General features: G+C 41.7%; 1 protein-coding gene across 1 annotated transcript in view; it reads right to left on the bottom strand.

Annotated features, from left to right (window-relative positions):
- Positions 1-15,579, bottom strand: part of RP1 (RP1 axonemal microtubule associated) — a 1,008,071-nt gene that overhangs the window by 63,462 nt on the left and 929,030 nt on the right. Inside the window, exons 54-56 of the mRNA XM_063923729.1 lie at positions 13,738-13,813; positions 13,530-13,605; positions 11,033-11,303 (exon numbers count right to left, since the gene is read on the bottom strand). Of these exons, the coding sequence (XP_063779799.1) occupies positions 11,033-11,303; positions 13,530-13,605; positions 13,738-13,813 (423 nt within the window). The remainder of the gene's footprint in view (positions 1-11,032; positions 11,304-13,529; positions 13,606-13,737; positions 13,814-15,579) is intronic.

Below are 15,579 nucleotides of genomic sequence, written 5' to 3'. Positions count from 1 at the left end.
GGACCCAAAAAATTAAAGCTTGATCCCCTAACGAAGAATAGTAGTTTCTTGGGCAAGTACTAGGCACTGTAGTACTAGGCACTGTCTATAGTCCATCATCTGTTGACTGAAGTGGGCGAATAGAAGGCTAAGGTATCCGAAGATCCCAATTATGGAGGATCCTAATTATGTCAATAAGCCAATCTTGAAACCGATTCATCATCTTAGGCAGCCAGTAAAGGGCTAGAGAACAGGTGTTATATGAATATAGAATTTGTATCAGAAATCATTTTTTATACTGGTAATAATTGTGTGCATATACATGTATTTGGAAGTAGGCACAAGGATGTCACAGGTTAATAAATTAGAACCCCAGAATTAATAATCCAAACAACTCACTCTTTTGCTGCTTGAGGAAGCAGCCAGAAGCAATGAAACGTGTCAACTGTTTGGGTCATTGCTATGTTATACGCAAGTGGTTATTAGTTCTACTATATTAATCTGTGACATCCTTGTGGCTCCTCCCAGCCTTGTTAAAGTTCTTCATCTCGGACACGATATTTATGTGTGTACCCTCCCAGCATCGGACAACCCTCTTTTATTTTTTCTTCATTCTTAGCCTGGACTCGAATTCTGATATTGTCTAGGACGCATCTGAGATGTCAAATAACTGCAACTGGGTGACTATCATGGCTAGGGAGGCCAATCCCAGGATTCTGGACCAAAAACACCGGGATTTAAATCCCAGGATTCACGGGATTTACACTGTGCATGCGCAGTTCCCCGCCTCTCTTCCCCCGGCAGTCTTCTGAAACGTGATAGCATCGACTCCTTTTCCCCGGTAGTCTCTCTTCCCGGGCAGTGCTGAGCACCCGGCTCAGACACTGCCTTCTGAAGCTGGGCAGTAAGGGACTCTCACTGCCTGACGTTACCTCTGGACCTTTGGGGAGCCCTCTACTCATTAGTGAGTAGGTTATTTATTTATTTTTTATATATATGTTAAACTTGAAACCCCCCTGACTCCTTCCCCCACATACATAAATTGCAGGAGGACAGTGATTGAAAAAACGGCCCCGGTTTGGCCTCCCTAATCAATGATACACTTGTAACTATAGGGCCTTTAGATTTTGTTCAGGGATTTAGTCAAACATTTATTTTAACTGTCAAATTAAGAAGATAAAAAATTCTCAGGGGCTCATGTGGCGTTGGACACACATACTATGGGCCAGATGTAATAACGGCCGAGTTCGGCGGTCATGCGGGATGCCAGCCGAACACAGACTTTTTTTAAAGGAGCAATCACTTACAAGACAAAATAATGTCTTGTGAGTAATTGCCCCTTTAAAAAATTGTCCAAATTCGTCTGGCATCGCGCACGGGCGTCATTACATCCGGCCCTGTATATCCATATGCAAATTTTGATGTATTGTATGCTAACAACTCCTTGGGGCTGGAGAGGAGGATCAAAGGAATGAAGGGACAGGAAAGTGTTGAACAAATATAGTGAAGACGTTTTCACGTAATTGTTACTGAAGCACATCCGGACGTAAATACAAATACACCTGTCAGTAGCTGTACCTCTTGTGGATGATGAAGGACTGGAATACTAGCTAGATTATTCTGATTGGCTGATATTAGAATCAGTGGCATATCTGTAACACCTGTCAGTAGCTGTACCTCTTGTGGATGATGAAGGACTGGAATACTAGCTAGATTATTCTGATTGGCTGATATTAGAATCAGTGGCATATCTGTAACACCTGTCAGTAGCTGTACCTCTTGTGGATGATGAAGGACTGGAATACTAGCTAGATTATTCTGATTGGCTGATCTTAGAATCAGTGGCATATCTATAATAGGTGTGCAGTGCAGACATGCCCCTGGGTCCAGGTGGCCCAATCCGCACTCCCATTTCTTTAATATTCAACTCTTCCACGTCCACAGCATCAACGCTGCATAAATCACCATGAAAATGGTGCTACAGACATTTTCCCAGCATTTTGCGCATGCGCAGTAGGGAATCCGCTAGAAAAATGGCCGCTGTGCCATTGCAGAGTAGACACTGGCATAGCGAAAGTCTACTAGCGCTGCTCACTAATGTGCTGCCACCTAGAGGGTAGGGGGTCCGGACAGAGAATGCACGTCTTAATATGCCCCTGATTGAAATGACATGATAGATGACAGTACTTAATTAGTGTGGCTGCTATATTATATGCAGTAAGGCCGAATATTTCCATTTGGCATAATGCCGGAAAGAAGATTCCTAATGGAATGTCTGTATGTATGTGATATAGGGCCAGATGCATCATCGCTTGGAAAGTGATAAAATGGAGAGTGAAAAAGTACCAGCCAATCAGCTCCTAACTACAATTTTACAAACACAGCCTGTAACATGGCAGGTGGGACCCGATTGGCTGGTACTTTTTCACTCTCCATTTTATCACTTTCCAAGCGATAATGCATCTAGCCCATAATTTGTATTTGTTTTGCATTTGTGTTTGTCTGCAATTACATTTCATTTGGAACATGCACCTTTCACATTTATTAATAACAATCTCAGGACACTATTTTCTGCTGTGCTTGTAACATTTCATTACATTATATTGTGTATATTTGGAATGAAGCAGGAAAGAAGATTCCCATTTCGTATTTAAAAAGTAAAGAAAAACAGATGTTTGTATTATCATTACATTATTCTATAGACATTATATTGTGTAAAACTAGGGTAATGAGTTTGGGCTGCAAATGTCTCCAATTCTTCATTATATATAAAAATTAGAGGCCAATGATTACAGTTAAATACAATGAACATAATTTTTTTTTTCAAGAATCATGAAACATACTTCCCGCAAACCACTTTATTTTGCAAAAAAAATATATCCGCGAGAACAGAACAAGTGGCAAACGTCAGCGTTTGTCCTAATACAATCACATTGATTTTATCTTCAAATGCCTAATGTATGCTAACAGAAATAATTGTTGAGAGGGATTAAGTGCTTTTAATGGGCAAATAAAAATAATTATACACTTTACTAACTGGGAGCTAGAATGCAGAATATTCAGAATGAGAGAGAAAGTAACAAAATACAAATTATTTCACTGCATGTGTGATTTCTTTTTTTAAACTACATGTATTTGTTATAACCTCTATGTATAATAGGAGCTAATTAGAGAGACGGGTCTCTGGGAAGCCAGTCTACATGGTATGTGCATCTGCTTAGTCTGTGGTTGTATAATACATGACTTTGGGGGTGATTCAGACCTGATCGCTGGGCTGCTAAAACTGTTGTCCTGCAATCAGATAGTCGCTGACCGAGGGGGAGTGTATATTCGCCGTGCAAGTGTGCGATCGTATGTGTACGCCGTGCTACAAATGTCCCTCAGTCAGCGGACAGCTGCAAATCCGTTCGCACCTCCCTCACCAGTGAATGGTTTTACCAGTGTGTGCAGTCTGTGCGCAGCCCAGGACTTACTCCTACAGTGCGATGAGAGCAGGCTGATCGGGTCCGGAGCGGACGTCACTGTAAATGTATGCTGTGCATCATGGGAGATGATGTCATGCCGAGGTGACTCACTTCCTGTTTGTCTCCTGTTACTTTCACTTGGTGTCTGGCTCATGCTGAGTAAAGACCTGTATTACACTGATGCTGCAAGTGTCATCCTGAGTTTGTTGCTACACATCTAAAGTCACACACCCTCCTCAAAAACGCTTGGGAACGCCTGCGTTTTCCCTGACACTCCCAGAAAACAGTCAGTTACCACCCACAAATGGCCTCTTACTGTCAATTAGCATGCGAATGGCTGTGCGATTAGAATTTTCGCAGCAGCCTGTCATTGACCGACGATGCCTGATGTTGTTAGCCGATTCACGTGCGCATTGTGGTGCATGTGCAGTGTATTGCACAGCAGTGATCAGGTATGAATCGGGCCCTGTGTTGTGCCACACAGCAATGGTGAAGAGCTACCTGGCTACATCTTGTGTCATTTTCTATAAACGTTGTTCCTAATTGTCAGGGAAAGTCTCATTTTAAATAAAAACTGCAGCTAGAGACTTCTCTCCTTCTGAATGTATTTACCTTTCAAAAATGATCAAACGCCCAATATAACTTCTATTGTCAATATGTCTGGTGACATTCCACGGATCTACTTTATTTTTATTATGCCAGATAAGGTTGGTTTAAAAAAAAAAAAAAATGAATATTACAAATAAAAAAAGCATCTTTATTCTTTGGAATGGATTCCGTCCAATAGTAGCACTTTGCGGGCGTTCCTACAGTAGTTATATGATCTAGCTTTAACTAGAGATGTGCACCGGAAATTTTTCGGGTTTTGTGCTTTGGTTTTGGATTCGGTTCCGCGGCCGTGTTTTGGATTCGGACGCGTTTTGGCAAAACCTCCCTGAAAATTTTTTGTCGGATTCGGGTGTGTTTTGAATTCGGGTGTTTTTTTTCAAAAACCCCTCAAAAACAGCTTAAATCATAGAATTTGGAGGTCATTTTGATCCCATTGTATTATTAACCTCAATAACCATAATTTCCACTCATTTCCAGTCTATTCTGAACACCTCACACCTCACAATATTATTTTTAGTCCTAAAATTTGCACAGAGGTCGCTGGATGACTAAGCTAAGCGACCCAAGTGGGTGGCACAAACACCTGGCCCATCTAGGAGTGGCACTGCAGTGTCAGACAGGATGGCACTTAAAAAAATAGTCCCCAAACAGCACATGATGCAAAGAAAAGAGAAAAAGAGGTGCACTGTGGTCGCTGGACGGCTAAGCTAAGCAACACAAACACCTCAATATCACAGGAATTATTCGTTCTAATCAATGGTATTATTGGTCCAAATCACTGGAAGAAAATGAAAAAATCACAGGAATTATTCGTTCTAATCAATGGTATTATTGGTCCAAATCACTGGAAGAAAATGACAAAATCACAGGAATTATTAGTTCTAATCAATGGTATTATTGGTCCAAATCACTAGAAGAAAATTACAAAATCACAGGAATTATTAGTTCTAATCAATGGTATTATTGGTCCAAATCACTGGAAGAAAATGACAAAATCACAGGAATTATTAGTTCTAATCAATGGTATTATTGGTCCAAATCACTGGAAGAAAATGACAAAATCACAGGAATTATTAGTTCTAATCAATGGTATTATTGGTCCAAATCACTAGAAGAAAATGACAAAATCACAGGAATTATTCATTCTAATCAATGGTATTATTGGTCCAAATCACTGGAAGAAAATGACAAAATCACTGGAATTATTCGTAAACATTTGTAGAAAGTTGCTGCTTTCTGATTACAGAAATGCTCAGATATTCCTGCGAATCCACAATCCCTTCCCAGAGGAAAAAGAAATTGAGAAACCATTGTTTGGGAACATTTGTTCTCTTTCCCTTACAAAGGAACAAACCACTTTCCAAGAAGACTGACGTTTTTGGGATTATGGAGACATAATGTTTTTGAATATGAATCCTAAAGCATGTGGTGTATTAGAGCGAAAGAGTGCAAGAGACCAGCCATGCAGTTTCTGAAATATTATGACAAAATGTTACTGTATTTCATAAGCACTCATTCCTAACTCTGCTAAGTACTGTTTGGTATACTGTATCTGGCTTCCATGAGGTAGTTGTCCATTATTTCAGCTTCCATTGACCTTTTTGAAAGCGGTAGAAATTATCGATTCTTTTTTTTATTTTTATTTCCCCTATTTTTAATTTTCTCCTGCATAGCCCAGTAAAATGTTGCAATGTTAAGTATTGACTTGTGCCTTCTGGGGGTCCACTTCTTCACCAAACCCAGCCAAATCTCATCCTAACCCTCTATTCCACGTTCTCTATGTACCCCATCTGTGTCACCCATGTCTGTCTACCCCTCCCCTTTAGATTGTAAGTTCTCACGAGCAGGGCCCTCTTCCCTCATGTGCTTATCCTTTGTCTTACTTTAATAATCTTCAACTGTACCACATCCACTGTGCATCCTCCCTTCCCTAGCTTTGAAGCCATTAGTACAGGTGTCATGGACTGTGCATCCTCCCTTCCATAGCTTTGAAGCCATTAGTACAGGTGTCATGGACTGTGCATCCTCCCTTCCATAGCTTTGAAGCCATTAGTACAGGTGTCATGGACTGTGCATCCTCCCTTCCATAGCTTTGAAGCCATTAGTACAGGTGTCATGGACTGTGCATCCTCCCTTCCATAGCTTTGAAGCCATTAGTACAGGTGTCATGGACTGTGCATTCTCCCTTCCATAGCTTTGAAGCCATTAGTACAGGTGTCATGGACTGTGCATCCTCCCTTCCATAGCTTTGAATCTAGTAGTATATATACAGCATGTGTCATGGACTGAGCATCCTCCCTTCCATAGCTTTGAAGCAATTAGTACAGGTGTCATGGACTGTGCATCCTCCCTTCCATAGCTTTGAAGCCATTAGTACAGGTGTCATGGACTGTGCATCCTCCCTTCCATAGCTTTGAAGCCATTAGTATAGGTGTCATGGACTGTGCATCCTCCCTTCCCTAGCTTTGAATCTAGTACTATACATATGTGTCATGGACTGTGCATCCTCCCTTCCCTAGCTTTGAATCTAGTAGTATATATACAGCATGTGTCATGGATTGAGCATCCTCCTTTCCATAGTTTTGAAGCCATTAGTATAGGTGTCATGGACTGTGCATCCTCCCTTCCCTAGCTTTGAATCCATTAGTACAGGTGTCATGGACTGTGCATCCTCCCTTCCATAGCTTTGAAGCCATTAGTATAGGTGTCATGGACTGTGCATCCTCCCTTCCCTAGCTTTGAATCTAGTAGTATATATACAGCATGTGTCATGGATTGAGCATCCTCCTTTCCATAGTTTTGAAGCCATTAGTATAGGTGTCATGGACTGTGCATCCTCCCTTCCATAGCTTTGAATCCATTAGTACAGGTGTCATGGACTGTGCATCCTCCCTTCCATAGCTTTGAAGCCATTAGTACAGGTGTCATGGACTGTGCATCCTCCCTTCCCTAGCTTTGAATCTAGTAGTATATATACAGCATGTGTCATGGATTGAGCATCCTCCCTTCCATAGCTTTGAAGCCATTAGTATAGGTGTCATGGACTGTGCATCCTCCCTTCCCTAGCTTTGAATCCATTAGTACAGGTGTCATGGACTGTGCATCCTCCCTTCCCTAGCTTTGAATCTAGTACTATACATATGTGTCATGGACTGTGCATCCTCCCTTCCCTAGCTTTGAAGCCATTAGTACAGGTGTCATGGACTGTGCATCCTCCCTTCCATAGCTTTGAATCCGTTAGTACAGGTGTCATGGACTGTGCATCCTCCCTTCCATAGCTTTGAATCCATTAGTACAGGTGTCATGGACTGTGCATCCTCCCTTCCATAGCTTTGAATCTAGTACTATACATATGTGTCATGGACTGAGCATCCTCCCTTGCTTATCCTTTAATCTAGTACTAGATGTGTCATGGATTAGCTGCCCACTGCTCCCCTGTCTTACATGGCCACCACCACAGTCCTTTCTTCCTCTCCCTGCTGGTTTTATAATGCTGGAAGAGTTTTGAATATGGTTCTGGCTCCATATTGTTACCGCATTATTCTCTAATAGAACATTTTTTTGTCAGCAAAATAATAATACAAAATTCCTGGTAAACAAAAATTTCTATGCTTGAATTTCTATGCTTGAATACATGGAATAAAGGATATTAATTAAACTAAATGATTTTCCTACTGTTTGACCACATTATACAAAACTAAATGTAGACTATGATTGCAATTTATTTTTAAAGATAGGAGGGTAAACTAGATGGACAACTGAGGAAGCAACCAACAGACATGGCCATTGTAGAACAGGTTGAAATGCTGACCCATAATGATTTATAGCACTGAGTTATATACAATGTAAGGAGACAGCAACCATCAGCAGATGTGCTGGGCTTTAGTGTAGTGAATGCTCTGAAATATTCAATGAATCTGATGTCACGGATGAGATAAAACTTCTGCTATTAGCAATATGTGCAGGTGTGTTCGGAGCTGATTTCTGGTGCCTGCAATGCAGTAGCCAGCTATTCTCTAATCTGATGAGCCGGTCTGGGATTCATTCCAGTTTTCTAGAGCCAGTCCAACTTTGTATCTAGCCTTCTATTATAGTAAAAGTGATGAGACAACCATGGTTGTTTGTGTGCAGACATACAGTAGGGAGGAGGTCCTGTAAGTTTGGACATCAGGATGACACTCCACGTTTAATAGTACAAATGTGTCCTCCTTTAACTATACTTTTCCACTTTAATAACTCATATACTGTAGTGTAGACAGTGGCGTAAGTTCGTCACAGTTGGCCGGAGGCAAGAAAAATATTGGTGCCCCTCTGTTTCCTATATTAAGATAAATATATGTATGTATGTATGCATGTATGTATGTATGTATGTATGTAAGTGTGTGTGTGTGTGTGTGTGTGTGTGTGTGTGTGTGTGTGTGTGTGTATATGTGTGTGTGTATGGAGTGTTCTGAAAAAAATGTATATACCGTACTTATACATTTAATTGTCTTTTATTTTAAATCACACATTTCTTAGCAGTCATACCCAGGATTAGAACCCATGACCTGTTACACTGACAGCAGACACTTTACTGATGGAGCTATTTGCTCCTGTACAGGAAGCATGAGAATTCTAACTATATGAAGTTACATGTAATTGTCAGAGAAGTGACTTCATGTAGTTAAATTGCCCATATTTCCTATACAGGAGCAAATAGCTTCATCAGTAAGGTGTCTGCTTCCAGTGTAATAGGTTGTGGTTTCTAATCCTGGGTATGACACCTGTAAAATGTGTATCTACAGTATAATAAAAAGTATGTGATTTGTAAGGTGCAGGGACCAGTGAGGAAGTCGGCCACTGAAGAGATAGCGGCAGCTATCAATTAACTTAATTCAATGGTGTCACAGAATGGGAGGAGAGGTGCCCCCCTTCAGAGCAGGAGCCCGGCGGCAGATGACTCCGTTGCCTCCCAGAGTTCTGCCTCTGAGTGTAGAGTGTCACTGAGTGATGCACTCAAACAAAATATCCATCTAGTGTTAAGGTGCCATAGTATATGTTGGGTATGCAATACTGACTTTAAACAGCAAATGATACTTACTGTATGTTAAATATCCCAGCACATACAGTATGTGTCTTCTGTTTGCCAACAATTAATATATATACATACTTATATATAAAAAGTGGGTCAATAGTCAAAAGGTTGACAGTGTCTAGGTCAACACCAAATAGTCGACACATGAAAAGGTTAACATGAGGTTTTTTTTAGGTTTTTTGGTGCAAAATTTTACCTTGCAGCACAATTAGTGCACTGCGTCCCCTCACATGGCTCACTTCGTTTGTCATGCTTCAGGCAAGGTTACTATTACCAGTCGTAGTTCATGTGGCTGGGAAAGTATGAAGAAGAAACCCAAAAAACCTCATGTTGACATTATGCGGTGTTGATCTTTTGACCATATTGACCATACGCATGTCCACCAATTAGTATTGACCTATTCACTGTCAACCTTTTAACTGTCGACCTATCATCCGGATACCCCCCAAAGCCCATGTAGTCAGGAAGAGCCCCATAGATTGTCAGCTTGGGCTGGTAAGCTCTAGGGTTCACTGTTTTTTGTTTGCTTACAACCCTTAAACTGGGTACACATTACACAATGTGTACCCAGCACGACATCACGGTTGACGGAACCTGGCGGGGACCCTGCACACACACAAGCTGATGCCAGCAGCGACGGAGCAACGGCGGGGACCCTGCTTCGGAAACCAAGTTGCATGTACATCCGACAGACAATGTTGTTGACGATCCTTGGGAGCGTGAATCAACAGCAACATAGCGGAATCGGGCAAATCGTTTAAATTATCTAATGTGTACACAGCATTAGAGGTACCAGCTCTCTGCAATGAAGCCTGGGGCTGGTTTTTGCTATAGAACTTCTGGTCTCCATGTTATAAAGAATTCAAGCTCAGACTTAGTAGATCCAGGTTGGGGGACAATTTGAGGAAGGGACATTCTGACCATTTCTGTGTAAAGTATTTTTTTTGTCTCATTTCTATCAATACATCACTGCTTTTGTAAACAAAGGTTGGATGAAGAGTCCCCTCCACACCTCCTATGTGTGTCACAGTCATTATAATGGCATCTTGAGACATGAAACACATAGGAAAAGAGAATGACTTCCATGTACCCAAGGTTGATACAGCAAGGTGTGAAATTACAGTGATACATACTAATCCACCAAGTGGATGGGGTATGTATTACCACTTGTGTGATAAGTGAAGGGAGTGAGAAGGGAGTGTCTCCTGCGCCAGAGGTGGCCACATTGGATTTTAGGATAAAAGGAGCACAGGTCAGTCGATAGAATGGGATCCAGAATTGTTTAAGTGGCCAATTACAGACAGGCTACACAAGTTATAGACCACTAAAGCCACAGGGATTTGACCAGAGAGACCCAAGTTGGGACATTAGAACTATGGATGTTTTTGGTCTGCAAGGAAACATATCTTCCCTTCTAGCACTTTTATTGCCACTGATAGAACAAGGGGGAAATGTAATGAACTGTGATTTGTCAATTTTGTCAATTTCTGTCACGGGACTAAAAGCAGCGATTCTTTTATAGGTAGCTCCAGACTGGTTTAATAAAATCTCTGCTTTAAAGCCCTACTTGTTTACTGTGGGAAATAGTGAAAAACCTTTCAGGGCAAAATCGCCATATGAAGTAAGTACATACTTGCCTACCTGACCCTCTCCATGAGGGAGAAAATGCACTGTTCCTGGACTTTCCTGGTAATGTATGATTGCCATCACCTGTGGTGAAACCTCTTTCTTATCGATTAACTAGCTCACCACAGGTGATGGCAATCATACATTACCAGGAAAGTCAAGGAACAGAGCATTTTCTCCCTCATGGAGAGGGTCAGGTAGGCAAGTATGAGTAAGTACATGCATAGAAACACACATGGATACTTTATGAATAATGTATCTGTAAATGACATGACCTTACCTTTCCCCTTTTAAAATGATTTCTATCTTCTAGTGGTTTATTTAGCTGGATGGGTCCAAATGAGTTTCCATTATCACTAAAAAAGGTGATATAAACATTGGCATCTGTGTCTGCTCCTATAACATCACCCGTGTAGACCATAATCTCCTGATCCTCCAGCTTTTCCTCCATACTTCCCATTTCATTGAAGATAGCCGGCTGGTCATGGACAACTTGGGAAATGAGAACTTGTTTTCTTTTCTCTGGTTCATTGGCACCAACTGAAAAATCCCTATGCAAGTAAATGAATCCAAAAGCTATTATTTGACACATGAGCAGGTAAAACTGTATAAAACACTTCTACTATACTTTATACAATGACTACAATATATCTAATAACAAAAAAGATTTAAGATACATTATAATAAACAGTGAAATATTTTTTCCCCATAAAGGATTGCATGTCTGTCAGAAGATGAAACACACTTTTACAAGAGGATCATTTGACAGATGCATTATCCAGCATTCTCCATAAATATGTATTGAGCAAATAGATATACTGTAGTAGCTCAGACTCGGTCCTCAGGTCCCCAACAGTGCATGTTTTCCAGGTCTCCTCACAGAGTCACAAGTGAAATAATTATCTCAACCTGTGGAGCTTTTAAAATGTATCTGTGAGTAATGAATACACCTGTGCACCTGCTAGGTGACCTGGGGAATATTTAGAGGCATGGATGGGTCAGCATTGGGAGGGATTGCTGACTCCAGAGTGCCATTGGAGAAGCTAGGCGTGTCTCCAGATAAGCTGGCTCTCAGATGTTGTAGGAGCGATTATTATGTGGCCTTACACTGGGCTATCTGACCCAGACGTATTGTAATTTTTTTGGGGGGTGGGTTTGGGGCGTGGTGCCCCCTGTGCTGGTGTGGCTTGGCTACTTTAGGGCAGCACACTCTAACACTTTATTAACACTTACTAATGTTTTTTCTAATCACTTTTTTATATTTTTGTATTATTTTAATCACACCAATAACTTACACAGCACCTATGAGCTTCTTAATTAACACTTACTAATTTCTTAATTTTCACCTGTGTGCTGCCCTGGGGTGGCCAGCCTGTGGCGGCGTGGTGGGGTCCCGCGCCCTGGATTCATACCTATTGTTAGGGACCCCCAGTGAAACAAAGATGCCTTGCTGATTGACCTGGGGGCTTAAACCCTATATTTGCAAATATAAGCAACTAAGATCTCTGTATATTTTGCTATTATGTAGTATTATTTCAAAAGTCACTCAGTGTGCATTAGTTATACCAAAATGTTTTTCTTACTCAGAATTATCCCTCCCTTTTAGCAACTGAGTGGCATCATTAATCTAAGCAGCTTACCAGTAAATATGTATTGTAACCTGAGGAATGTCAGTGAGTAATGAGTACACCTGTGCACCTAGCAGGTGACCTGGGGAATGTGTCAGCAAGTAATAAATACACCTGTGCACTTGCTAGGTGACCTGGGAATGTGTCAGCGAGTGATGAGTACACCTGTGCACTTGCTAGGTGACCTGGGGAATGTGTCAATGAGTAATGAGTACACCTGTGCACCTGCTGGGTGATCTGGGGAATGTGTCAGCGAGTAATGAGTACACCTGTGCACTTGCTAGATGACCTGGGGAATGTGTCAGTGAGTAATGATTACACCTGTGCACTTACTAGGTGACCTGGGAAATGTATCAGTGAGTAATGAGTACACCTGTGCACTTACTAGGTGACCTGGGGAATGTGTCAGCGAGTAATGAGTACACCTGTGCACTTGCTAGGTGACCTGGGGAATGTGTCAATGAGTAATGAGTACACCTGTGCACCTGCTGGGTGATCTGGGGAATGTGTCAGCGAGTAATGAGTACACCTGTGCACTTGCTAGGTGACCTGGGGAATGTGTCAGCGAGTAATGAGTACACCTGTGCACTTGCTAGGTGACCTGGGGAATATGTCGGTGAGTAATGAGTACACCTGTGCACCTGATGGGTGACCTGGGGAATGTGTCAGCGAGTAATGAGTACACCAATGCACCTACTGGGTGACCTGGGGAATGTGTCAGTGAGTAATGAGTACACCTGTGCACCTGCAGGGTGACCTGGGGAATGCGTCAGTGAGTAATGAGTACACCTGTGCACTTGCTAGGTGACCTGGGGAATGTGTCAGTGAGTAATGAGTACACCTGTGCACCTGCTGGGTGACCTGGGGAATATGTCGGTGAGTAATGAGTACACCTGTGCACCTGCTGGGTGACCTGGGGATTGTGTCAGTGAGTAATGTGTACACCTGTGCACTTCCAAGGTGACCTGGGGAATGTGTCAGTGAATAGTGAATACACCTGTGCACTTGCTAGGTGACCTGGAAAACGTGAACTGTTTGGGGTCCTGAGGACCGAGTTTGAGAACCTGTGTAGTAGATGTTTGGATCTTCTAAATATCACTGCTACCTTTTTGGAAGCTAATTATTAAAACAAAGTGTATGTTAACTTACTCATTTACATCAAGCACATAGAGCTTTTTGCTTGAAGGTTCCATAATGTGAATCCTTTTAATATGCAGCTTGCAATCTAAAGAGTATTTGAAAGAATGTTTTGTCAGCAAAGGTAATAATACATGAATATAATATATCCTACTTTTACAGTCGTACTAAAACAATGACAATTATTTTGTACTTAAAGTAAAAATGAAGTGAAACCCACCATCGCTGCTGCTTACTGAGATGTCAGCCTGATGTACTTCTCCTAGCTCAACCGCGTCTAATACAGCTGTAAATGACTGTGAAGAAAGAGCAGTCTGTTTACTGAGACATCTAAATACCAACAGCAACATGTGCATGTCTAGCTCACATCACAGCATTTTAATTAAGTCCACCTTTAGCTACAAGTGATTGAATGTAATGCATTTGTCACACATTCCCTGTCACAATGTCACACATAATATGATACTCTCTTTACTGTGCAGGAGATCATACTCCTTTTTTTTAATCAATTGCAATGAAGGGAAAAATAAAAACAAACAATAAGAAATTCAGTCTGGGAGTAGTAGCGGCAGGAATCAGGAAACAGTATATCACATGCCTTACCAGTGGTCTGGTACCAGGCACAATGACAAGCATAGGATATCTAAGGTGGTGAAGGGGTTCTCCAAACCTGAGCTAGAATGAGGCCTGAGAAGTATACAGGGGCAGGCTGGGCAGGAGGGTTGTCAGTAACTATTCACACATTGCATGCATGGACATATATTATGTCTTTCTGATCCTATGCAGAGTTGTACATGACGACACTGACCCTGGCTCAGGGGTGAATCTAGAGAAGAGGAGGCCCGTGTGCAGGCTTCGTCAGGGCCTCCTCCTCGCTAGCCAGTGGCAGCGCTGTGACTCTAGGCACCAGGGTCCCTATGGGACCCTAGCGCTGTCTCAGAGCCTAGAGCGCATGCGCAAATCACCGGGAAAGTGGCTTGATGGCCATTTTCAAAGTGAATTCCCTACTGCGCATGCGCAAATCATTGGGAAAATGGCACCGCGCCATTTTCCCAGTGATTTCTGCATCAGTGCTGCTGCGCTTTTATTTAAATTAAAGGGTGCAGGGTGTGCGGTGTTGGCCCTTCTGGACCACCTTGGGCCCGTGTGCACCGCACACTCTGCACCCATTATAAATACACCAGTCTGTCTCTTTGGCTTGATACCATTCACCATTTTCAGTGCTGTTCACTTGCACCAGCCCTACCCTGGATGCAAAATCTTTCTAAACATATCTGTGCAAAACCAGATATTAGCGGTTGTGTGCATGCAAAAGCCGCCAGATATTTGGTTAATGAATTTTATTAAACCAACTAGCTGTTCTACCCATTCTTCGCACGGGAGTTTCTGATTTTCACGGTTGTAAATATAAATGAGTGTTCAAAATTTGGTAAATCTGTAGAGATGTAAATATGAGACGTCTTAATGTAAGTAAATATTAATCCATGGTTCTTGGCGTTACCTGAGGAGCACCCGTAGCAGATACAGTAAATTTATTAAATTCTATACACTGGAGGTGCAATCCAAATGCTTATCTGATTGTCAGTTTGGACGTTATCGTTCACGCAACGCAAGCCACGCATCAGTAATGATGTCAATATATCAACCCCCTTATCATCCCCTTAGGGGAGGTTTATTAAAATTCTAATAACGTAGTTTTCCTATTTTACACCTGAAGAATACCTATGTTAAATTTCATCTTCCTAACATATCAGGAAGTAAGAGAATTAGTGATGAGTCAGTGAGTGAGTGAATGAGTGAGTGTGGGCTTTTGCATTTTTGTAGTTTATTAAATTGTATACACTGGAGGGGCAATCCAAATTTTGATCCAATTGTCCATTTGTGCGTTATCGTTCACGCAACGCAAGCCACGCATCGGTAATGACGCCATTATGTCAGCCCCCTATTCATCCCCTTAGGGGAGGTTTATTAAAATTCTAATTACCGTATATACTCGAGTATAAGTCGACCCGTATATAAGCCAAGGCACCTAATTTTACCCCAAAAACCTGGGAAAACTTAT

This window comes from Pseudophryne corroboree, chromosome 5 (genome assembly GCF_028390025.1).
Source record: "Pseudophryne corroboree isolate aPseCor3 chromosome 5, aPseCor3.hap2, whole genome shotgun sequence".
In the NCBI taxonomy this organism is placed as follows: Eukaryota; Metazoa; Chordata; class Amphibia; order Anura; family Myobatrachidae; genus Pseudophryne; species Pseudophryne corroboree.
The sequence above is the reverse complement of the archived record's forward strand: the minus strand, read 5'-3'. Positions and strand labels throughout refer to the sequence as shown.